The sequence below is a fragment of the Hipposideros armiger genome, unplaced genomic scaffold, assembly GCF_001890085.2.
Source record: "Hipposideros armiger isolate ML-2016 unplaced genomic scaffold, ASM189008v1 scaffold_622, whole genome shotgun sequence".
NCBI classification, from domain to species: Eukaryota; Metazoa; Chordata; class Mammalia; order Chiroptera; family Hipposideridae; genus Hipposideros; species Hipposideros armiger.
Window position 1 is genome coordinate 5,204 of NW_017731972.1, and position 27,032 is coordinate 32,235.

The 27,032-nt window shown below is 37.8% G+C and overlaps 1 protein-coding gene across 1 annotated transcript; it reads left to right on the plus strand.

Annotated features, from left to right (window-relative positions):
- Positions 1 to 26,737, plus strand: LOC109372310 (kinase D-interacting substrate of 220 kDa-like). The gene is made up of 9 exons (XM_019625389.1): positions 1 to 176; positions 1,217 to 1,443; positions 3,876 to 3,989; positions 4,722 to 4,778; positions 10,597 to 10,629; positions 17,841 to 17,969; positions 19,776 to 19,874; positions 20,874 to 21,110; positions 23,700 to 26,737. The coding sequence occupies exons 2-9, from the start codon at positions 1,411 to 1,413 to the stop codon at positions 24,960 to 24,962; spliced, it is 1,965 nt and encodes a 654-aa protein (XP_019480934.1). The 5' UTR covers positions 1 to 176; positions 1,217 to 1,410; the 3' UTR covers positions 24,963 to 26,737.
- Positions 26,738 to 27,032: the final 295 nt, after the last annotated feature.

Sequence of the window (27,032 nt, forward strand, 5' to 3'; positions counted from 1 at the left end):
ATCAAAGAACATCCCAACAACTAAAGATGTTGAACCACTGCTGGAAATAGATGGAGATATAAGAAATTTTGAAGTGTTTTTGTCTTCAAGGACCCCAGTTCTTGTGGCTCGAGATGTAAAAACCTTCTTGCCATGCACTGTAAACCTCGACCCCAAACTACGGGAAATTATTGCAGGTGGGTGTTAGTAGTAAATTTAATTTTTCTTCTTTAAAGTCCTCAAAAATTTTCCTGTTTCTAACTTAGCTATATAAGTTTCTCCTGGTCCATGAAAAAACCAAGAAATACTAAACCAAGCACTACACAGGAGAATTAATGTTTAGGAGTCTTGACATCCTTTTGGGAGTGTTAAGAAAATGTTATTATTAAACTCACTTTATTGTGTTTCCCAGCCCACATACTTGAATCCTTATTTTGGAATTAGATTCCTTTTGACATATAGTCACCACTTTAAGATGTCAGTCCTTTGTAATTTTTCTGTCACCAATCTTCTGCTCTTAATAGGGATCTTTATCCAGAGAGGTAAACGCTTTATATTAATTTTTAAATTTTAGCTTTTAATTTGTGGACTGGAACTTGAGGATAGAGTAATGAAGTACGGGGAATAATTTAAGTTGTGCTTGAGGTACCTCTATGTATGTACATGCGCATGTGCGCACACACACCACAGACACACACACACACACACCATGCACACACCTTTTACTGGAACACGCTGTCTTTTGTGTGATTCCTGCACTGCTGAGCCACCTCTGAGTTTCCAGGAATTACGGAGAGAGCCTTAGACGACTCCTCCTGTTAAAAGGCTGCTGTCATTGTTCAGAAGCAAGTGAGTTCTGCTGTTTGCCAGCCACAGCCTTAGCTGACTTTGTACTTCTTAACACTAGGCAAGTGTGAGTCATTAATAGTTGGTAACACTTTATGAATTAAGAATTTACAGAAGATACCAACAAATACCTTAAAAAGTCAGAGAAAATTTTATATTTCTGGTAACTGAAGAGAAGCATCCAGATGGCGCCTTTTCAGTTGGTGAAAGCAGCTTTTCTGCAAAGCGTGAGTGGTCAGGAGCCCTGTCTGCCTCGTTAAGTCAGTTGGAACCCGGGCAAGAGGGACAAAATCATGTTTCTCTCTAGTAACCAGAGGAGGAAGTGGTCGCTGGGCTAATCACTAATGTCTTATTTTTCTTGTGCCTTCTGGGGGATCATTTAATTTTTCAGATGTTCGTGCTGCAAGAGACCAGATCAATATCGGGGGCCTTGCGTACCCCCCGCTCCCTGTCCACGAAGCCCCTCCTCGACCACCGTCAGGCTACAGCCAGCCTCCATCTGTCTGTTCTTCTTCCACGTCCTTCAACGGGCCGTTCGGAGGTGGGGTTGTGTCACCACAGCCTCACAGCAGCTATTACAGTGGCATGACGGGACCCCAGCATCCGTTCTATAACAGGGTAAGGAAATACGAGGACTCTCTCATTTTCAGAACCTGTTCCAGGGAAGCACCAGAAGTTTCTGCTTATGGATTCTGTTACTGTTTTCAAACTATACTTCAGCTTGAAAATAGGAAAAATGTTAAGTTTGAATTTAATATATAATGTTTTTTTAATCAAAAGAAGTTTGAATTTTAATGGGTTCTAGATATCAGTTGAGACGGAATATTAGCGATGCTTTTTGCTTTTATTTATTATCTCGATAAGAAAGTGAACTCCACAGGGTTAGCAGTGACTGTCCTATGATTCAGAGGAATTTGTTGATAAACAAGTGTTTCATTTGTTATATCTTGTATAGTAATTTATATTGGCATTTAAAGCAATGATAAGCTTAAATTTCTACAGTAGTTCAGTAGTTTAATACATGTTATAACTTTTAAATGTGAGATAATGAGAGAAAATACTGCCTGTAGGACTCAGATATTATTGCCAGATAATAATATTATACTATATCCCATTTCTAGAGTCTTATTTCAGGTTACCTTCAGTCATGTATAATTGTTCACTAAGTATAAATATGATAATTTTCTATTTGAAAAGATGAAAGCACAATTAATTATCAGTGGTGTTCAGATCCTATCAAGCTTAGCAGGCCCAAGGTGTCCACACCCTTAATGCTTATTAACACAAATAGTTCCTATAGGACAATGGAGCATGAACACTAGTTTATATTTCCTGGAACTAACGCGAAGATCCAATGCAATTCCTTGTTTTTGTTGTTTCCCTCTTTAGTCTAATTCAAGAAAACATAGGGACTAGTATTCATAGAAGCCAAGTGCATGCCTAAATAAATTTCATACGAGCTAGGAAGAAAGAGAGTTTAGAATAAATATGGTAAAGAAGGAATTCCAGAATTTAAATTAAATCTTCAGTTTTTGAAAGATGTTGGCCGTATAAGTCATTAGCTGCACCATTCATAGAGTTCCTATGAATATTTTTCCATTCTTTTACTCAGACAAGGAGAAAAATGCGGAACAATAGCATTTTATAGTGTCTCCCATCCTTGGAAACTTTGTGTGGTAGCCAGTGTGAAATGCAAGTTTTTATTTTCCGGTCTTCAAATCTGCTGTAATGTAATTTACTTAAAATGGCTCAATTGATCATTACATGACAGTTCAGCTTTTGAGACCAAGAAGATTTTTTCTTTTTTCTTTAAAAAAAAATTTTAATTATCATACCATATAGGCTGAGACCTTGTTTGTGTTCACTAATTTTACATAAAAAACAATCATGTGATGCCTTGATAACATTTTATTATTTTTAAACCATTTAAAATTCTGTCATGTTTTTAGGTCTAGTTTTTTGGGGTTTTTTTGTTTTGTTTTGTTTTTGCTCTAGTTATTGGAGGTTTTTAGTCTGGAAATTAAAAGCAGAATAATTTTCTTAAAATGGCAGGAGTGAAAAAGGCAGGGGAAGATGTTATTTCAGTGTAAAGAAGCAAAGAAGCTTGGGGAAATTTTAATCTTTATGTTTAGTCCATCTAATCGGATAGCTCCTGTTAATATGAAGCTTTTTACAAATAAATGCTATATAGTTATAAATCGTATCTAAACAGTGGATTTCCCATTAAAAAAATACATGCTTGCTTATTTAGAATTAGAAGATATAGTAAAACTCCAGGGCAGGGATCGGCAAACTGCGGCTCACGAGCCACGTGTGGCTCTTTGGGTATGTACTTGTGGCTCTGAAGTAAAATTGAAAATGAAAATAAAACTATCATAGTTTCATTTATAAAATTTTTAAAATATATTATTCACATAATGGTGATTTCATTTGTTTTATGGCTCTCAAATAATGTTTAAATTGTTGTGAGGGACAGGATGGGCACTTCCATCTCAAAAGTTTGCCGACCCCTGCTCTAGGGTATAGGATATAAGGTAAATTCTATGAACGGAGAGTAACAGATGTCCTGGAATGTATGCTAGGGTGTTCTCGTATAATTGAGACTTTTTTTGGTCTTTCTTAAAGCTAACCTTCTTTTGTAAAGAATAATATTCCATTATTATTCCATTATAGAATTAAGATTCCATTCTACCTTTTTTTAAAAAAGAGATTGTGAGTTAATATTTTTGTCACTTAGAACCCGACACATGGTAATAGGCTGTAAAGTTGTTAAATGTAAACAGAAACCCGTGTCAAATTGTAAAGTATAAAATTTAGTTGCTTTAAAAAAAGCTTTTACTACATCAAAAATATAAAAATTTAAATAATACGTCTTTAATTCAGGTTTGATATCTTACAGAATATGAGTGAGGCTTTTTTCCTTTGATTTTGTCACTTGCATTGAAAGTTTGGAGTTGCATTTTATTGGTTAGTTTCATTTGATAAATCTCATTACACTTTGATTTCTGTGATTGTTTATCCCCTTCTTTTGTTACGTGTTTTTTCCATAGCCATTCTTTGCCCCATACCTTTACACGCCAAGGTATTACCCTGGCGGCTCCCAACATCTCATCTCACGTCCATCAGTAAAATCGAATTTGCCCAGAGAGCAGAGCAATGGCCTAGTAAGTATAAAAAAGGGTAACTAAAGTATTCATCTAATAAGGAATGCAAAGAGCATTAGAAGTTTGATTATTTCCTTTCTGTAGTGAAAGTGCAACTTACTTTATAAATAGTTTTAAGAAACAAGTTATTACTAACAAAATGTATTTTGTTTTCGTTTCTCATAAATATCTATGCAGGGAAATGACTAGCAGCCTCAGTGGATTAATGTTGAGTTGTTGACAAGCAGTGTTTCTGGCCAATAATGTAGTGTTGGTTACCAGACTTTTAAAACTAAACCTTTACATCTGCTAATTTTAATATCTTTTTAAAGGATATATGTATATGGTATCTGTATATACATGTTAGTTCTGTCGGATAAAAATTAGATGACATATTGAAAGAACATTTTAATCCAATGCAGAAATTAAATAGGATAAGGAAATTATTCAAATGTACTATTGAATCTAATCCAAAACAAAAAGCACCTGTGCTTAACAGGTGTTCCTGATGATAAACTTAGTTAGCAAAACAAGATTCCTTATTAATATGTTTTTATAAAGTAGGAGGCAAAAGTTATAGTACTTAAATTGGTATTTATATTAATATTTTATGTTTTAAAATGTCACTGAAGGAAGAGTCTAATCACCTCCTGGTTTCGGTGTTTTCTGTTATTATTTTAACATCATGTTCATTCGTCATCCTAGTCTGGCTCATCCCCACCTTTCACCCACCCTCTTGTTTTGTGTTGTTAGGAGGTTATCAAGGAGGACGCTGCTGAGGGGCTTTCTTCACCCACAGACTCCTCGAGGGTAATGGAGTAGTCTTGTGGTGTGGAGTTTGGGTGTCTCGTCGCTTCCGCGGCAGTAACGACTGACTGTCTTAATTAATTGTCATGGCCACAGTTCACTAACTGCATCTGTGGTGTGATGGGCAGCTAACGTCGAGTACTGAATACTAATATTATAGATCATGGAGTAATTAAAGAGCTAATGTTTACCCTTTATTTCCTTCTACTTTTCCCCTTTTTCAATAACACGGGATGGGGTTTTTTGATTGTCTAGTAAGGAAGGGGTGTTTTCAGTAGCCTCCAGGAACATTCGATTGGTGGTATTTGTTCCGTAGTGTTGAGGTCTGTTTTCACATTGGCCCATTTTTCTTAAGCCTGCAGCTGGCACTCTACATGTAGAATATTTTTGAAGATACCCCAAATCACCCGTGAGACTACAAAAAGACATTATGAGCTAGGTGGCGCAGACCAGAAACGATCTCTAGTGACTCATCCCTAATCGAGGCTTCCATGGCTTTTGAAGCCTTCGTGTAAGCACAGTACTGCTTTTCTTTATCTGTATATTGATTAAAATAAAATTTCCAGATAAACACAGGGCTAGTTGAGCATGTAAAGGGAATTATTCAAACCCCCCGCCCTACCCCCACACAAACACCTTAAGGTAGGTTTCTTTAAACCTACAAACGTGTAGGAAGTCACTGTATATTTTTTATTGGAGACTTTGTACTTAATAAGAAATACATTCAATGTGATAAGCCTTAAAATCATTTCCTCTAACACTGGAATTTAATAACCCATTTGTATTTTAACTTCTATTGATATATTTACAGAATGTTATGTCCATATAAACATGATCAGTTTCATCTAAAGCTATGCTGAACCGTGGCTCAGCAGTGGGAATGAATGTGATGAAATATTGCATTCTGAGTTTATCCATGTTTAAACATAAAACATACATTTGGATAGGCAGTAGTTTTTTAACGCTAATTTTGAGTTCATGTTAGGAAGCAAGAGAACGAGAACCATTTTGGTCTTTTCATTGAGGGGCTGATCATTCTTTTTAAATCATTAACATTTTAGCTGAATCGTTTGAGTGCCTTCAGTTATCCACGAATGATAGAAACAATAAACCATAATAACTCTATTTGGGCGATGGAGGAATCTTTAATCCATGGATCATTGCCACTATATGCAAGAATTACTTTTAGTTTGGTCAGGGAACCCTTAATACATAGATTCCTGCATGCAATGCAGTTCTCTAAGGTAAAATTCCTCAGCAAACTTTAGATGAAAATCAGATACTGTGAAGAATGTGGTGGCCTTGTGACACAGACATGCTGAAATCGTAGCTATTCCCATGCTTAAGAATGTGAACACACACTTGTAATTAAAAGGTGTCTGTAGTTTCTTTCAAGGACAGTGAAGGAGCATTAGGCAAATTTTTAAATAAGTTTTTGGGGAAGGGGAAATAATGCAATTCTTGAGGTGTGTTTAGAAGCCCAATAACAAAGAGTAAAGATGTTCTAAATACATTAGTGCCTTTGTTTAGTAAAATAACATACTATTTGCTGTTCCTTTAATATTAAAAGATAATTTTGTGATCTGTTTAGTGAATAATAGATGCTTACCGAGCTTTCTTTGCTTTTAAGAAATTAACAATGACAATAGCATGTGAAGTTTGTTTCGTAGAACACTAGTAAAAGTAGACAGTTCAAAGCCAAATTAAAAGCAGTGGTGGAAATGTGGAGAAGTATCTGTAGATGGGAACATTGTCTGGGATCTTTATAGCTGAACGAGCATAGACATGGTTAACATAAAAATTATGTAGCTCCTCATGGCCTCTATGGCTTTCTGGTTCTGTAGTTGAAAACTCTTTCTAGGAGAACAGGACTGCAGATTGAGTCCATCTCTGCTCATGCAACTGCCCCTTATATGGAAGACTTGATAACAGGAGCTACACAACGTTTTTGGGCAAATCATCCTTATAGATTCAGAATAATGAGTTAAAAAAAAATCAAACAGACCATAAAGAGTTAACCAATTATGGTCTTCTCCGTAAAGGTGGTCTCATCTTTTTTGTTTTTTACCACAAGCAATTTATGATAAATCTTTATAAAGCAGATCCTCATGAAAATAATTGAGTTTTCTCACATTAAGGAGCATTATAATGATTGTAGCTTGTGAAGGCCAGCCAAGGACTTAGCAGATAAATTATAGCTATATCCAAGTGTTTCACAAAGTTGAAGATGTAAAACAAAAGCCTCTATGCTAGCTTTCTGCCTGTAACTTTATAATAAGAGAAAATATATGCCAAGTCTTGTAAAACTAGGGCAAAAATTAACATTGGACCCAAAATATGCTCCCCAGAATAATAGAGCTAGAAAGGACCAGTGTTTTTCAAACTTTTAAAGTAGGGAAGCTTCTTTTAGAAATAAAATCTCCATCAGAGCTCCAGTTTATAAAACCAGTAAAAAAACGAACTCTGGCCCGCACCTTGGACTTGCCTTCCCTCTCGAGGGTCATCAGAGAGCCCTTGTACCCATGGTCAAGTCCAGCTCCACGGCACAGAAGAGTATTCGGGGCTCCGTCTTTGAGACATAGCTGAGTTGTGCAGGAGGGGGAGCACCTGATGTGGACCTGACCTGTCAACACTCACGGTGACTTAGTTGTGTATTTGGTCTTTCAGGTTAAACAGACCCTGTGATTAGCTCTTGGCCTTGGACAAGTCACTTAACCTCTCAGACACTCAGCGTCCTTATCTGGGAAAAGCAAACCTACCTCAAAGGTCTGATTTAAGGATGACTCAGCCTGAGCGTACTTTAAGGACAGTAATACCTCGGTTTGCGAGCATAATTCGTTCTGGAAACAAACTACTCATATTGCAAGACATCACTCGTTTACCAAGTTAAAAAAATGTATTATTATTTTGGTGCAAAAGTAATTGCGGTTTTTGCCTTTACAAGTAATGGTAAAAACTGCTGTTACTTTTGCACCAACCTAATAGAAATGTTTGCTTGTCTTGCGGAACACTCACAAACCGAGTCACTCGCAATCCAAGGTTTTACTGTACTTAATAATTATTATTAGTAGTAGTACCCCAAAGGCTAAATTCCATGAAGCTTTAAAGATGCAGAAACTACAACTATTTCATGTTAAAAAACCTTTGTCTCAGTACAAGTACTCCAATCAGTTTAGATTAACTAGGTCTTTTATCTGTTGATGCTTCTCAGGCTGAAAGGTGTCAGTCGATTTGTTTTCTTAGAATTTGAAAGACTCCTTGGTTATTTGAATGCTCCAAAAGCTTTAACATTTTGAAAGCTTTCCAGGGGAATTTTCCTTGGTGCTTTCTTTCAGTCAGGTTCCTACTAGGAAGTAGTGGCATCAGATGGGTCTGTGACCATGACAGGAAGGAACCTCTATAGGGGGCCTGTCTCCAGCCAGGTCTCCTCAGTGGCATTTTGCTTTGGTCTTTCAGAGAGCTGCTGCTATGAGTATCGTAGTCTGTTTTTACTTAAGGGTGCTGCTTATGGTGGTGCCTGTTTCACTGAAAAGCATTTTCTCCAGAGGAGGAGTGGTAGAGCATTTCTTGATCCTTCCATCCTTCCTGGAATTACTTAGCATTGAGTACTACAGATCCTGGGTGATCCTTGACTGGCTCAACAAATGTCCTGAGCATCTGCCAGGCACTGTTCTAGTGGGATGTGGCTGTGAACAGTACTGGTGAAAATTCTGCCCTCATTGAGCTTGATGGATTTGAAGGCTGTCATGGGGCAGTTACAGGTTGCATGAAGTCATTCTTTCTGGGCCTTTTCTGCCACGGGGTTGACTTGATATCTTTAGACAGCTTTATTTAGATCAATTTTATACCTCATTGAAAGGCATGCGAATAACTAATTAGCACAAAGGAAAATTGTAAAGAACTTTAGACTTGCAAAGGCAGTGTTAAATGGTATCCTGATTTCCAGGGTGCTGTCACTTTTGCTTTTAGAGATTGATGAAAACTACTGAATTAATAAAGGTATTAAAATGAAGATCTTGGTTTTCATTAAACTGGACCCATTAAGTGGAGTGACCAAATAAAAAATAAAAAAAGATGGGCTCAGCTGTAGATAATTTTTATTTCCACCACTGGTTTAGAACTTAATAACCCATTTTCAAATGAGTATATGTCCAAATCAAGCTGTTTCTCATTGTTGAGGAGCAGCAGACTTGGACGAGAAAGTTAAAGATGCTGTGGGTAAGGCGTGGGCGGGGTCAGGTTTGTTCAGAGTGCAGCTCCGGATGGGCCCTCCCTGTCAGCTCTCAGCAACTTCTGGGTAGCTCAGTCACACTTTCTAAAGTATTTCAGAAGTGTGTTTTTATTATTCTGTTTCAGATTGGAAAAGAATTAGCTTATTTTTTCTTTAATAATATAATAAAAAATTGCATTCACTTCCTGCTGCTAAGTCCTTGTGCCAGACTTGCACTCGAAGAAAACTTTTTTTCTGAATAATTAATAAACCACAACTAAATTGATTTTACTTTCAAATGAGATACTTTCAAAGCAGTACGATATTGTAGTAATGATACGATTGAAATCCTAGAGTACAGTTAAAAGTTAAAAAACAAAATCATATTCACTGCAATTGTTTAGTACTTGTGGTTTTTAAAACTTTGCCCTTAAAACATGGCATTAAGCTCTTCTGTGAACTTTGACCTAATTATTTCTTATGTAGTTTGAAGAGTTATGTTTTCCAACTAGGTTAACAATAGCTATCTTTTATGTTTTGGGTCTCTTATAGTGTAATTTCATTAGCACTCTTTTTTTTTGGATATTTTTTCAAGTCTCCACAGATATACATAGTAACTTCCTAAAAGCCTCCTTATAATAAGGTGGACACTTAAACTAGAAAACAAGGTTCCCATGAAGTACTCCAGATAATGAGTATGTCAAAAGAAAAACATCTGACATTAGGCTCGCAAAGACCCTGCCCTTTCTCGTACTAAAGCAGTGTAGGAAATTAATTTTGCATCAGTATTGTCAGTCATCTCTAGATTATTTTAACTATTTTAGGAATATTTACCATCTACCCAGTAGACACAGAAAAGTAATTAATGGCAGTGTGTCTGCTTTGAACGAGCTTTCAAAAATCTACATCACCAGAATAGTTATGTTAATCGTAGTATGCAGATGTTTCATCATTACATTACGTGATTTCTTGAGCTGTGAGGCTCTTAAGCCCTTTCTTTTGAAACGGTATTCTTTAGTGCGTATATCATGTGCCTCATGCCCAAGAAACAAAACCCAAAATTGGAAAGTATGTTTCTGAACATTAACTGTAATGTAGCTAGAGAGTATTTTATTGTATGAAGTGATCGCATAATTCCAGATGTTTAGATCTTATTATTAAATTGGTCTTCAGTAAATAGTTGCAAGTTTTAAATTAGAATATTGAACAATTTTAAACTTGTATGTAGTAGGATTTTGACTTTTCATAACAAAATTGATTTACCGGGTTTTCTTGATGAATGTATGGCCAAGGATTCTTTTAATAGAATATAAATTTTGAGAGTAGTGTTTTAAAATTACCAAGCACATGTTAATGACATGAAACTACTCTGTGTGTGCGCGTGCGCGCGCGCGTGTGTGTGTGTGTATGTGTGTGTGTGTGTGTGTGTGTGTGTGTGTGCGCGTGCGTGCGTGTGACTGTCCTTGCTTGGTGTTGCTGTAGAGGTGGTTGGTTTAAAGTTATGGGAAAATAAAAGGAATGACAAAAGTGCTGCCTATGTTTATGCATATGTGTACTTGATGGTTTACTTGAAGCTTGTGTCCTTCACTCTGTTTTATTCCTTCCTTGAAGCCGTGTGACTCTGGGTTTAGCAAACAGAGACAGGTACAGAGACTTTCAGTGAAATCTTACTTTTCTTATTAGACCGTTAGAAGCAATTACTGGCAACTTCATGCTGGGCTGTTTATAAATCTGTGCTCATTTCCATGCCTTGGGTTTATTATAATATAATAGCTGCTTTTAGTCTTTGCATGGCACTAATTTCTGGCTAATCTGTTCTAAGCTTATTTAATGAATTTACCAAAGATGATAGATAATGTTTGAACGTGTAGTTTTAATCCACTTACAGTATAAAATCATACAGTTGCATCAAGGTAATTTCAGTCTGTTTTGTTAGCTTTACTTTTGCCTGGAAAAATGTTGATTTGTGTGCATTCTGAAATTTATATTTAACCGTTTTTAACAAACTAACATCTTCTGCATTCAGTTCTCTGTGTTAGAAAATTTTTTTTTTAATAAATTGTGATGTATGCTGAAATTATCTGTTCTTGACTTATAACGGGTAAATTTCAAGTAAGAATGCATGATAAACTTTAGAGTATTACCATTCTGTATATTGTCAAAGTAATATAATTAGTTTTCTTTTAAGCATTTACCTATTGAATTATTACATATGCTTTTTCCTTATCACTTTTGTACTCTTTTCCCTTCCTTTTATGAGATTTCCATAGAAAAGTCATTATTTTGGTTACTAAGATTCATTTGGTTTAAAAATAATTTTATTATATACGAGTATTTTAGAAAAGACCTGGTAGATAATTACCATTTCTCCTTTATTCAAAGAAGCATATGGTAACATTTTATTTATTGATAATTTACCCTTTATCTTGATCAAGCCCAACTTATACAAATAATCAAGTCAAACTGTAGCTTTGAAGGAATTACAGGGCTCTTAGGTCCATGTGTGTCTATCTTTCTTATAAAGCTTCTAAAAGTCATTCAGAGATAATACATAGTCCCCAGTGAGGGAGAGAATATGTTTTTAAATAATTGATAAAATGTAAAAGTTTTTAAGGGATCCTGTAAGTAAAATTATGTGGACTTTTTGTTTTAAAGGAAAAGTCCCTACTGCTGAATTTCCAGAGTCTCTGGGGAAATAAGATACTCTAACATTTACATGCCCCGCCCCAGGCTGACAAAGTGAATCTGTTCCATGTCTGTTGTACTTCTTAGAACAATCAGAAATAGAGTTCTTTTTTGATTTAAAAAAACCCAACTTCTACTTTAAAATAATTCTAGATTTAAGGAAAAGGCACAAAAATATATTCATTTAATGTTAACATCTTTCCTACCTGTAGTATATTTTTCAAGAGCAGAAATTAAAATTGGTACAGTGCTATAACTAAACTACAGACTTGAATTTTGCTAGCTTTTCAACGAATGTCATCTTTTCTGATCCAGGAGCTGATCCAGTTGTATTTTGTGTTTTCCCCTTAGAATTCTCGAATTTGTAACAGTTCCTCAGGCTCTCCTTGTCTTTCATGACCTTAATTAACACTTTTAAAGAATCCTGTTCAGGTAGTTTGGAGACAGTCCTCTAACATGGGCGTAGACACTGTTTTCCTCATGATTAGAAGGAGGTTGTGCATTTTTGGCAAGAGACCCACAGAAACGATGCGCTTGTTCCCTTCTTGATGCCTCCTGGTAGGATATGTGATGGTCCCAGTGGTCTGACCACTGGGAGTGCTGACCTTGATCACTTGGTTAAGGTGGTGTCGGCTAGATTTCAGCACTGTAAAGTTTTATTTTTCCCATTGTAATGAATAAATACCTTGGGGACATACTTTGAAACTCTGCAAATACCCTGTTTCTACTTATACTTTTGCCCATTAGTTTTAGCATCCACTGCACCTTGTGTACAGCCACTTTTATTGTGGTGTTTTCCTGATGCTAATTTTCTGTTTCCCCTTTCTGTGTTTATTAATTGGAGTTCTATAAGGAAAAGCTGTCTCTTCTTCATTTACGTACTCAATTATTTATATCAATATGGACTCATGGGTATTTATCTTATTCTGTGAATTATAACCCAGTACAGTCATTATTGACTTTGGTGGTTAAACTGTTCATTTGTGATTTTTTGAACCAAGGAAATGTGAATAAGCATGAATGTGTCTGGAGAGAAGAGATAGGTTGAGGAATAAAAATATTTGAAAGTCAGTATTAAAGAATGTTTAAAAGATAAATATTATTCAGCAGTAAAAAAGAATGAAGCAGTGATACATGCTATAACATGAATAAACTGTGAAAACACTACACTAAGTAAAAGAAGCTAGTTACAGAATGTCACACATTGTGTGATTCCCTTTATATGAAATGTCCAAATAGGCAAATCCGTAGAAACAGAAAGTAGACCAGTGGTCGCCAGGGGCTGGGAGTGAGGTTGGAGGAGACGGAGAATGACTGCTAAGGGGCAGAGATTTCTTTTTAGGGATATTAAAATGTCCTAAAATTGATTGTGATGATGGTTTCACAGTTTCACAACTGTGTAAATATATAAAAAATCATTGAATTGTATACTTTAAATGGGAGAATTGTATGGGATGCGATTATAAAGCAGTTTAAAAAGAAAAAAAAGATAAAACAAGTATAGCTATTAAAAATTCCTAGAATGAGGTAATATCCGCATCATGGCAGAGTGAGAAGATCCCTTTGTATCTCCCCTAAAGTTACAACAAATCGGACAACTATAATCCAACAAAGGATCCTCTGCTCAATGTAGAAACACGTCTGAGAAATCGGAGCATCAGTACCTCTGAAGGTGGGCGTGTCAGAACAAGCAGGGGAGGTGGATAGAGACGTGGCTGCAGATGCAGTCTAGCATCCGGGGCATCTGCTGCAGCCCCAGCTGGCGTGGTAGTTGGGGAGGAGTCAGGCTGCAGCCCTCACAAGGTGGGGGGGTGGGGCAGGACAGAAACAACATTTCTGCCTGAGTAGCCAGCTCCCACTTTGTCTAAACCCGGTGACCGGGGCAGAGACACGGACCAGCAGTGTGGCAGCTGCGGACTAGCGACAACCATTATTAGCAAGGAGGCAAAGCCAAAGACTCACGAACCTGCCTCCCCTTGCCCACCCAACCATCTGTCATGGTGGAATCCAGTAGAGGCAGAACCTGGAAGAAGCAGCCAAGACACCTCGATAGCACAGTGTGTCTGGCAGCCACTCGTTACAAGGAGGAAGTCACAGGCCTGGAGCCCCACTGGCTGCCACATCCCAGCATGGGTGTCATGCCCTGAGGCCAAGGCAGTCTGGATCCACACAGAGGGGACATCCACCACCTTGAGGAATACGGGATGTCTTTCACAGCCTAGACAACACTGCACCACCAAGATCCCAGATCCCGGATGTGCCTGTAGTACAGGTAAGCGGAAACAAAAACTTGCATTATAGCACCATCTACTGGAAAACAAAGAAAGACTTCTACTTATCAACCTACCAAATTGTTAAAAGCAAAACCTAACAAAGCAAAGTTCACTACCTGAGATGCTCAGGCAGAGAAGCAATCCAATTACCAAGAATAACCAAGGTAACACGGTAACTCAGGAAGAAAATGAAGTCTCCAGAACCAAACTCAAAGACATGGAAGACTGATCTAAATGACAGAGAATTCAAGATCATGGTTGTGAAAAACTCAGTGAGATACAACAAAACTCAGAAAGGCAGTCCAATGAGCTCAGGAATGAAAGCTCAATGAACAAAAGGAGTACTTTACCAAAAATATAATAACTATAAAAAAGAACCAAAGAAATTCTGGAGCTGAAGAACTCAATAAATGAGATGAATAATACATTAGAGAGTATTGGAAATAGAGCAGACCAGAGATAATTAGTGAGCTCGAAGATAAAAATCTAGAATTGATTCATGTGGAAGAAGAATGCGAACTAGGAATTTAAAAAATGAACGAACTCTACAAGAGCTATCTGACTCCATTAGAGCAACATAAGTATACTGGGTATCCCAGAGGAGGAGAGAGAGAGGAAGGAATAGAGTCTACTCAAAGAAATAATTGATGAGAACTTCCCAAATATATAGGAAGAGCTGGATCCTCGAATTCAAGTAGTTAATTATCTTAACACAAGAACACCTCCTCCAAGAAACATTATAGTAAAACTATCAAAAGTTATTGACAAAGAATTCTCAAGGCAGCCAGGGAATAAAAGACTGTAACCTACAAAGGAAACCCCGTTAGATTACCATCAGATTTTTCAGCAGAAACCTTACAAGCCAGGAGAGAGTGGAATGAAATACCCAAAATATTGAAACAGAAACCACAAGCCAAGAACAATATATTAGAAGGATCACACATCAACAATCAAGTGGGGTTCATTCCAGGGATGCAAGGATGGCTCACATATGCATATCGATCACTGTGATACACCACAGTAATAAAAGAAAAGATTAAAATTATATGATCATATCAATAGCTGCAGACAAACGTTTGACAAGATGCAACATCCATTTATGATTAAAACACTCAAAATCGGTATAGAAGTACCTAAACGTAATAAAGGCCGTATATGAAAAACTCTCAGCGAATATCATACTCAATGGTGAAAAACTGAAAGCTTTTCTTCTACGACAGGAACTAGACAAGGATGCCCACTCTCACCACTGTTATTCAACACAGCACTGGAAGTTCTAGCCAGAGCAATCAGGTAAGAAAAAGAAATAAAATGCATCCAAATTGGGAATGAAGAAGTAAGACTCTCACTATTCATAGATGATTCTATGTGTAGAAAACCCTGAAAACTCTGCCAAAAGACTGTTAGAAACAATAAATACAGTAAAGTTGCAAGATACAAAATCAATATATAAAAATCCATTATATTTGTATATACTAACAGTGAAATATCAGAGAGAAATGAAGAAAACAATTCCATTTAGAATTGCAGCAAAAACGGTACTGAAGAGTAAACTTAAAGGAAGTGAAGGATCTGCACACTGAGTACCAGATGTTGTTGAAAGAAACTGAAGAAGACACAAAGAAAGAAAGACATCCTGTGTTCATGGATTGAAAGAATTAACATTGTTAAAGTGGCCATATTACCTAAAGCAATGTACAGATTTAATGCAAAGCCCATCAAAGCCCCATTGGTGTTTTCCACAGAAATAGAACAAAAAACCCTCAAACTTGTATGGAACCACAAAAGACCCTGAATAACCAAAGAAATCCTAAGAAAAAAGACACCTTGACTTCAAACTATACTACAAAGCTACAGTAATTAAAACAGTATGATACTGGCAGAAAAACAGACACACGGACAAATGGAACAGAATTGAGAGTCCAGAAATAAACCCACACATGTATTTTTGACAAAGAGGCCAAAAACATACACTGGAGAAAGGAAAATCTCGTCAATAAATGGTGCTGGGAAAACTGGAAAGCCACATGCAAAAGAATGAAACCTGACTGCTATCTGACACCATACACAAAAATTAAAAACTTAAATGTAAGACCTGAAACAAAATAATAGAAGAAAATGTAGATGCTAAACTTAAGGACCTTCATCTTAGAGGGGTTTTTGTGAACTTCCCAAAGGCAAGGGAAGTAAAAGATAAAATAAATGAATGGAGTACTTCAAACTACAAAGCTTCTGCATGGCAAAAACATCAACAAAACAAAAACCATCAACAAAGCAAAAAAAGGCAACCAACCGAATGGGAGAAGATTTTTGCAAACGATACCTCTGATAAGGGGCTAATATAAAAAATATATAAAGAATTCATACAACTCAACTACAACAAAAACAATCCATTTAAAAAATAGAGGACCTGAATAGATACTTTTCCAAGGAAGACATACAGATGGCCAACAGACATATGCAAAGATGTTCAACATCACTAATTGTAGGGGAAATGCAAGTCAAAACCACAATGAGATACCACCTCACACATCTTAAAATGGCTGTTATCAAGAAGACAAGAAATAACTGTTGGAGAAGATGTGAAGGAAAGGAAACCCTCATAGACTGCTGGTGGGACTGTAAATTGGTGCAGCCACTATAGAAAACAGCACGAGGGTTCCTCAAAAAAGTAAGAACAAAAGTACCATGTGAACCAGCAATCCCTCTTCTGGGTATCTACTTGAAATTTTTGAAAACTTATTTGTAAAGATATATGTGTATTATGTGCATTGCAGCATTATTTACAATAGCCAAGCCATGGAGACAGCCTAAGTGTCCTTCGGTGGATGAATGGATAAAGAAATGCTACATATATACTCGTACAACAGACTACTTAGCCATAAAAAATGAAATATTAGCATTTGCGACAACATGGATGGATCTTGAGAGTATTAGGCTAAGTGAAATAAGTCAGAAGGAAAAGCACTGGCACTGCATGATTTCACTCTTTGTTGTAGTTATAGTTTCTGTCAACTCTTCAAAAAATAGACAGTTGGAGCAAGAAAATAGGAAGTTGTAAGACCCAATATGTTAGGGTTCTGCTCCAAATATGCTACTAACTAGCTATTTATTCTGCAACCTTGAGATCAAAACTTAACCCCTCAAGACCTCATCTATAATTGAGGAGATTCTTACATAATTGACCACAGGCAGATACTTCTTTACTATGTCACCACATTTCAGAAAATGATTTTCTTCTAAGTAAATACTAGAATTATTTAGTATTTTGACATTTCTTTTAAATGAGACCAAATTATAGTGGGTTGTATCTACTTATTTATGTGTTAAGACCAATCCTGTTGTTTTCTATTTATGTGATTATTGCATAAATTCTTAAGGGGAGCTTGAGGGCCCGCAAGATCTGAAAACTTCAGCTGTCGGAGACTGTTTTATTCTGCAGAAACATTTAAAGCCATTTAGACACTTTTAAAATGATCTCATAGATTTACCTTTTGTATTTTTACATGTAGGCATCAGTAATGTTCCCCCTTTGTTCCTTTTTAAAACCCCTGTCCTTCTGTTATTAAGGCCTGTGCCCTCCTTGCTTGCAGTTAGACTGTAAACATTTAAGAAGTTATCCTAGGCTTGGTTTATGGAATGTTCTGTGCTAGAAATGTGGTTTCGGTCAGGCTGCATCTGCTATAATAAAAGCTGCTCCTTAAGGCATAACAGGCAGATAAAGCTATTCCCTAACGACATTGCCACATATGACACACATCCTTTGTTTTGTAGTTTGAAACTTTATTGTGAATCAGGGTACTTCATAGTGTAACTTCATGCATGTCTCTGTCACATGACTGCTTATAGCTGACATTACATGCTATTCATACATGTATTTTTCTATAACCTTTCTAGGGATCAGGCCCCGCCTCAGGAACAATATCACTAAATTCAATGAATGTGGACGCAGTGTGCGAGAAGCTGAAACAAATAGAAGGGCTGGAGCAGAGCATGCTGCCTCAGTACTGTGCTACCATCAGAAAGGTGATGTGCATGCTACCTGCCAACTCAGGGTGCAGCCGACGGTGCGGAGATGGCTCTGCACTGTGAGCGCTGTGTGCTTAGCTTCTCAGCGCGTGTTCTCTGTTGAAACGGGGAAGCTCTACATGGAAACATGATCCTCTATTTTGTATCCTACATTGCCCTATGACCTCTTAGTTTATAAGTAGATAAAATAAAATAAAGTAGCTCTGTGATGATGTTATTTTTTAAATGACCTAATAAAAGTAAAACATGCCTTGAGGAATACGAAGCGCTGTGGGATTTCACATCTAGAAAAACAAGAACTCTTCCTTCCTAACACGCAGCATAGAACAGCTGGAGGCCTTTTTTGCTACATTTCCTTTAATTGTAATATTTATTTGTGATTTAATAATTATCAAAGTAAATCACACGTGCTTCACTTTCCCCAAATTCTTGCTTTCGTGTCTTACAGGACTTAGGATCATGTCCCATTTGATGAAACCTCACAGGTTTAAGTTTGTGAGGATAACACATTGGAAGAAGTTTATTTCTTCCTAGGTCTTATTCTTGCGATTCTAGTAGCTACCACGCAGTTGGACAGTGAGGACGCTTCCCATAACAAGGCTGAGTCCCAGTTACACTGGACATTTCCACTAAGTTACACTTTTTGTATTAGAGAAATGTCATGAGGTGGAACATTAATCATAAGCCTCTAATGTTTGGATACTTTAAAGAATGGCATCTAAAACGTTTTTTAAAGAATCATGAGCACATGTAGATACAGTTTTACTAACCTCACCCTCTGTTTAATCAAAACGGTTGCGGATACTGTCCGTTTCCTTACAGAGCTGGTTCTTGCTAATCCCTGTTTGCAGAAGCCTCAAGCACTGCCTTTCCGAGGTGCACACCTGCCTGCCTCAGGCAGCTTCTTAGTGTCAGGACACAGTGAGGTCTCCAGCATGACTCCTGTGGTGATACATGGGTGGCATCAGGACAGAGGGTTACTCCCCACTCAGCCCTTCACCCCCAGACCTTGGCTTTTTCAAGCCTGTCGTAGCAGCTGGTTTCTGAAGTGCCGCACACTTGCCTCCGTTTCTACAGCAGGACCTCTGTCAAGGGCTTGCTCTGTGCACTCTTTTCTGCCGAGTGAACTGGGAAACTGAATGTTCTACCAGTTTTAAATGCAGGTATTCCATAATTTTAACCACAATTAGTAAAGTCAAGTTTTGTGTTGCATAAAATCAGTAAGCTATCTATTAATAAAGAAAACTTCATCGTTTCTTATTTGGGGGACATTAGAATTACAGAGACCTAATAGGGATACAGTCACTTTTGGTGAATTTAATAGACTGGAAAATTAGTAGGTGGACATTTTTTCTGGCTGAAGTTATCCACTACACTGATAAACAAGGTTGCTGATATCATTTAGAACTCTGTCAGAGGCTGACACAATGACAGATGTCACTGTCACCTCCCAACAGCTTGCATTCTTGTTCATATTTTACAAGATTAGCGGAGAAAAACTAACAGTTGTGTTATTACTCATGGCAGGGTAAGTAGTTCTGGAAACAGTCGGGAGAGTTAGTCTTGGGCCCCTGAAGAATGGTTTGTTTTATTACTTGAGTGATTAAGATACTTGGGAAAATGTGGAGCAGCTTATATTGTTCAAATGCAGCGTGTTCATTATATTACTAAACGGGATAACCTTTTTTAGGTCATTGTTGTCTCATCTCTAGTGACTTTCTCAATATTACAGAAATAAATGTACTTTTTAATCACTAGTAATACAGAATATGTCATATTTCTTCTGTCTTTCTGTTGATTCAGGCAAACATAAATGGCCGTGTGTTAGCTCAGTGTAACATTGATGAGCTGAAGAAAGAGATGAATATGAACTTTGGAGACTGGCATCTGTTTAGAAGCACAGTAAGATATTTTATATTGACCAAACTATTTACAACATGCTATAAAAACGTGCCAGTAAGTGCTGGTCCAAACTGATATTTTTCTATAGTAAAAGAAAAAGTAAACACTGCATTTCACGCTTCTGCACAACCCTTGTATATTCTGTTGAGAAGAATGTACACAGCGGCACTTGGCAACCTTTGCCCTTTGGACATGTCACTTGGAAATTTGGGAAAGAGGCCACCGCCAACTCCTTCTGCTTTCATTGGCAAAGACTCTGTGTTGTTGACCTGCCTCAGTCAGGCTCCCCTAAGCCTCTGCGCCTTGGCCTTGATGTCTGTCCTTGTCAGGTCCACGTTGTCCAGGTTTAGCAGGAATCCTGTGCAGTCACTTTATAAAGAGCTCTGACTCCATGTCTAACCTCCCTCGGCATCTGGTCCAGTTGCCCACCCACTCCACCCCCCAGGTGATACCTGACTGCTGGGCCTGCCTTCAGCAAGAATCCCCTCCCGGAGGCTCAGTCAGGACCCTCCCTGCCCTGATGTTTCCTCTTAGCAATTGTCCATCCACCGACCCCCACGGCCCTTTTGTAAGCACCCACTTGCCCTTGCCGCTTTTGGAGTTGAGCCCGGTTCTACCCTGAGTTCTCTTTTTCCCTATTGCTGCAGTCCCTGGGTGAAATCGGCTTGTCCTGCTTCACCTGCTGCCGGCGCGGGCTTTCTTTGACACACATTTGCGTTCTGTATTCTTCTCAAGTGCAATTTGAAACTCAAGTAATAACATCACGGTCAGATTAGAGTATAATATACACATGATGATTATTGCCATTCTTTTAGTTTTAATTCAAATGGAAGATAAGCATATATGGTATAAATTCATTAGAAATTCATTTACTGGAAGTGTGTTTTCTCATTTTAAATATAATAACTTTATGATGTTTTATTTTTAAAATAATTTCTAAAGCTTCTAAAATGGGACTTGTCAGTGTGGATATAAATGCTATTTTTTTCCTCTCTGAAGGTACTAGAAATGAGAAACGCAGAAACCCAAGTGGTCCCTGAAGACCCACGTGCGCTCAGTGAAAACAACAGCGGCCCCGGCCCTCTTTGTGAACCTGCTCGTCGACCTGCACACAGCGAACTGCCCCACACCGAGCTTTCCGGTCAGACTCCCTACACGCTCAACTTCAGCTTCGAAGAACTGAATGCACTTGGTCTAGATGAAGGCGCCCCACGTCACAGTAACCTGAGTTGGCAGGTATTTATTAAATGTCATTTTTCATACTGCAGACGAGTAGCGGCAATATTTAATTCACCGAAATTCTGTTGGTGCATTGATATCGTCACATTCACAAACTGCTCAGTGAGTGAGTACCTAGGTGAGCAAGACGCAGGACTCCCTGTTCTCAGGGGGCTGTGTCCTTCTGGAGACGATAATCTGTAAAATAAGGACAAAATGAGATTACTTCAGAAATTGATACGAACTGTGAAAACCATGAAATACGGGAATGGCGTGGAGAGTCATGGGAACTGGGCTGCTTCCCTTTGGATGGTTAGCAGAGTTCACACTCCACTTGCTGTTTTCCTGTTCAACTTGTTCATCATTGGCTAGCGTGTATCTTTCTCAGAAAATTGCCATGTAGTAACCCTTTGAGCACCATAATTTGGTTGTTCAGCACGTAGATGCTGTTTGTGGAGATTTGTTTTCCTTTTATGACCTGATGTTAGATACGGGTGAGTTCTTCCTTTGGGTGTTCTTAGAAGAAGGGGAACAGGAGAGGATTGGGAAGAAAAACAAAAATGAGAGACATGTGAGAAGGAGTAAGGGGAGAAGAAAGAAGAAAAATAAACTAAGATAAAAACAGAGCAGGATAAAGAAAAAGAGAAGATGAGGGAGGAAAAAAGTAAGGAGCTACAAAGAAGCTCTGATAAAAGGGAGCAATATTTAGGGAAAACAGTACCTGGTAGGTCTGCCATTTTTAAGCGTGTTTAGTTTGGCAGTAAAAATATTTTTTTCATTGTTACTATCTTTTTCTACATACTATCTACCTTATTTAAGTTGGAAGACCATTTTATTACTGGTTATTGACTAAGAGAAAATAATTCCCTTGTTGTGCAATGTGACAAGGCCACATTTGGGCCTTTTGTCTCCATGTTTGAACAACAGTAGTTCCTTTCCTTCCCCTGGGATTCTTTTTAACATTTCTCAAGAAATCCTCATCTTCTGCTTTTCCATACTTGATGTTTCCTACCATGACCTGAAAACTTACAGCCTTCCCGTTAATGCAGCAGTTCTGAAACTGTTTTTTTTTTTTTTTAAGAAAATCTCAGGGTCCTTTTATACTCTTAAAAATTATTGAAGACCCCAAAGGGCTTTTGTTCATGTAAGTTTTATCTGTTAGTATTTACTGTATTAGAAATAAAAACTGAGAAACTTAAAGAACATTAATTAATTAATTAATTAATTAATTAATTTAAAAATAAATTACATGTTAACATTTTTATGAAAAATGACAATATTGTCCAAAACAAAACAAAATTTAGTGAAAATGACATTGTTTTGCAAACCTCTTTAATGCCTGACTTACTAGAAGACAACTAGATTCCCATGTCTGCTTCTGCATTAAAGCTGTGAGGTCGCCCGTGGTGGAGCCTCTGGGGACCCTCCCTGTGTGAGAACGAGGGTGGAAAGGCAAATGAGTCTTCATGTTCTCTGGAAATAGTCCAGACCTCATGGATGTCCCCCAGAAGTGTCCGCACTGCGTTTGAGAGCAGAGGTGGCGCTGCTGACAGCCTGACTCTGGCCCCAGGGGGCCTTGTGGGGCTGGGTCATTTTCTCCCAGTGGAGGGAAGACTCGGCCTCATTTCTGTCTCTTCGTTTTAGCCTTTGCTCTTGTCCTTCACCTTCCTTGATTGTTTTTCTCCGATTTCCCTTCTCTTTTCATTAATCTGTACTTTCTACTCACTTGATAGCTTTTTTTGGGATCTAAAGCAATGCTAATCCTAAAACTTCACATTGGAAATCAATCTTTTGAAAATATTTCATCTGTTCATTTGGATCCTGTATTTATCTTTTCTATTGAACTCTAACTCCTTTTACATTTTTTATTTTAATTTTTGGAATTTTGAGTATATTTTCTTGCTTTGAATTGAAACCTGACAGAAACTTCATGTCTTACAAGTTGAGATTCTGTTGAACATACATTGAAGACATGAGTATTTTATTTTTGAGATATATGTTAACTCTAATCTTTCTTTTCTAAGAGGAATTTTTATATTGTATTGATAAAGGTGACTTTTGCCTTAAAATTAAAAGTTTGAAGTTATAAAAACAAGTGCTAAGATTATTTGTTTTACAATCTTTAATTATACTTTTAATATTAAACTAACTTTATTAAAATGTATAAGGCTTTCAGTTAAGAGTAAAATGATCCATAAGTTCACAGCTTTTATTAAACTGTTATGTAGAATTCTTTTAAAAGAATTTGGTATGTCAAGGACTTTAAAAATTATTAGTGTATATACAGAGGGTGCCAAAAAAGTGTATACACATTTTAAGAAAGGAAAACTATATTAAAATTGTAATACTCATATATACTGATAACAAAAGAGGAATACAAGTCACATTTGACTTCTGCAATTACAAGAAGTGCTCAAAGTGGTTACCATCAGCATCCAGACACTTCTGATTACGGTGAACTACTGCTTGAGTAACGTTGACCAAAGTGTCCACTTGTATGTTTTTTTGACACCCCCGGTATATATTTCCTAAGCTGATACTTATTATGTATGCCTTTTTTTTTTTTTGCTTAGTTTAATTCTTAATTTTTTTTTCCTGTCTTTACAGTCACAAACTCGCAGAACCCCAAGTCTTTCGAGTCTCAATTCCCAGGATTCCAGTATTGAAATTTCAAAGCTTACTGATAAGGTGCAGGCTGAGTATAGAGATGCCTATAGAGAATATATTGCTCAGATGTCGCAGTTAGAAGGAGGTACAGGCTCTGCAACAATTAGTGGCCGGTCTTCTCCACACAGCACATATTATATGGGTCAGAGTTCGTCAGGGGGCTCCATTCATTCTAGTCTAGAAGCAGAAAAAGGGAAGGATAGTGAACCAAAGCAAGATGATGGAAGGAAGTCATTTGTAATGAAGAGGGCAGATGTTATCGATTACTCCTCATCAGGAGTTTCCACTAACGATGCCTCCCCCCTGGACCCTATCACCGAAGAAGATGAAAAGTCTGACCAGTCAGGCAGTAAGCTCCTCCCAGGCAAGAAACCCTCGGAAAGGTCAAGTCTCTTCCAGACAGACTTGAAGCTGAAGGGGGGTGGACTGCGCTATCAGAAACTTCCAAGCGATGAAGATGAGTCTGGAACCGAAGAATCAGATAATACTCCACTGCTCAGAGATGACAAAGACAGAAAAGCTGAAGGGAAAGCAGAGAGAGCGTCCAAGTCCCCAGAACACAGTGCCGAGCCAATCAGAACCTTCATTAAAGCAAAGGAGTACTTGTCAGACGCCCTCCTGGACAAAAAGGACTCCTCCGATTCAGGAGTGAGATCCAGCGAAAGTTCTCCCAACCACTCTCTTCACAACGAAGGCGCTGACGACTCCCAGCTTGAAAAAGCAAATCTCATTGAGCTCGAAGATGACAGCCATAGTGGCAAACGGGGAGTGCCACATAGCTTGAGCGGCCTGCAAGATCCAATTATAGCTCGAATGTCCATTTGTTCAGAAGACAAGAAGAGCCCTTCTGAGTGCAGCCTGATGGCCAGCAGCCCTGAAGAGAGCTGGCCCGCATGCCAGAAAGCCTACAACCTGAACCGGACACCCAGCACTGTGACACTGAACAACAACAGTGCTCCGGCTAATAGAGCCAACCAGAATTTTGATGAAATGGAGGGAATTAGAGAGACGGCCCAAGTCATTCTGAGGCCTGCTTCCAGTTCCAACTCAACTGCTATTCAAAATGAAAACCTAAAAGGCATGACCCATAAGCGAAGCCAGCGTTCAAGTTACACCAGGCTCTCGAAGGATTCTTCAGAGCTCCACGCAGTCGCCTCTTCTGACAGTACAGGCTTTGGAGAAGAAAGAGAAAGCATTCTTTAAGAAAAACACACAAAAGTAGAATAGTATCATTGTGTCCTATGACAAAATTGACGTGAGTTTTGTGGTGAATCCATCCATGCACATCATCTTTGCATTTCATTCACAAGTAATTAATGGATGAGAAGGGCTTTGGGAAAAGAGACACCTTCTATACAACAGAAGAGGCTATTAGAAAGGGTGGTTCATCAGTCAGTCTCCACTGTCTGTAATTAGAACCTTTAATTAGAATAACTTCTTGTTTTCCCTTTCGTTGGCACATAACCTCATGAACATTTTTGAGACAAGATCTGAGTATAAAGATAGGTCAGAAACATTTCATTAAATATAAGGCGCTTAATTTGTCAAAGAAAATAAAAACCTTGAGACCCCTTTTGTAGAACATCTGTCATGAAATATCTGAGGGAAGACATGGTGTGAGAGGAACCAGCAGCAAATTTTGTTCTTAAGAGGTAAAAGATAAGAAAGAATTGACAGGTTATGGAGTAGCCCAGAGACTAACGGTAAACAGAACCAGTGTTCTACATATAATAGACAATTGCTTCTCGAAGGGTTTTAAATTTTTAAGTAGAAAATATATGATAAAGAGGGCTTTGAAACTGGTAGGAAAGCGAGTCAAAGGTGCGCAAAGTGTCACCCCAGTAACTGGGGCATTATGAGCTCTAGGATAATGGCCTGCGGGGAGGGGACAGCAGCCTCTCTGTGACACGGATGCGCTTCTTGCCAAACCCCCAGCAGACCCGGCGTCAAGCGCCGTCAACCCACCTGGGGACCCACGCCGGCCTACACTGCAACTTTTAAATTGTGTGCCCAACTTTTCTTAGCCTAGCAATGAGGGGAGAAAACAAGAATTCTTTCTCTGGAGAATCAAGGAAAACATGGGTAGTAATAGGCACTAATAAATATTTATGGAATGAGAGAATGAGGAAATTCCATCAGAAAGTCAGTTTGACAATTGACAAATGACAAGGAAATTTAATTAGGTAATTGCCTAATCATTGCCTATCAGGGTGGAGTTTATCTACTTTATTTATTCCTAAATCAGCATGTTAATTCTGGGGGAGGATCATAAGAAAGGGAATACTTTAAAAATAAACGTTTAAAAAATACGTAACAAAGCAAGGGTAAAAAGAAGGTAAAGCTGGTGTGACTTTCCATTTATTGTTAGCAGAGTTAAGAGAATGATCATATTTAAGTATTCTGTGGACTAGAAATGTACCCTGTCATCATGCGTTGAAATTTTTTGCCATTTTAACATAGCTTCTTTATGTAGAATTAATTCTGGCAGTATATCGTCAGTCACAGTTAAGACTGTAGGCGGTGAGACTGTAGATGTGTAATTACCTAAGTGTAGTGTTACATCTGAGATGTTTTTCACTGAATGGATTTTTATTAATAGGTTGAATAAATTATTTACTTGACCAGTCATTGCACTAAATAGTTGCTCTTTTGGGTTTGTTGCCTTGATGTTTGAGTGTAATCTAACATTTTCATGAAGTGTTTATTGTGCATGATGTTAACAAATGTTTTAGCCAACTAAAAAAAGACAGGATGTCATTAACATTATATATTGAAATGTTAACATTTTGTATTTATAGTGTTTTTAGTTTGCAATGTTGTATAATTGGTAACTATTTCAGAGGCAATTATTTTGTTCCTTTTCAGGTGAGTAGATGCAGCTTAATATCACTGTAGTATATTTATACCAGTTGTGAAGTTATTACTAGAGTATTAAGTGTACAAATAGATTTAGAAAAAAATAAAAAATCTGCATGCTATTCTGACTCTGAATTTTTATTCATTACAGTGATAATGATTCACATTTTGATTAAAAGTAAAAAAGTAATTTGCGTGTTTGTTTTTTTCATTCTCCAAGGTTTGCAAAAGACATTCAGGTTCACGTAGCAGTCATGCAGTGGGCACAGGTGTCCTGAGCTGCCCCTGCTAGCCACTCTGACAGAGCTTGGCCCTCAGGTCCCAGGGCCTGAGGGGTGCTTTAGGGAGCATGAGCACCCAGCAGCGGCACTCCGTGCCATGCACACATTTCTGTAGCAACAAGAAGTTAGGTTATCC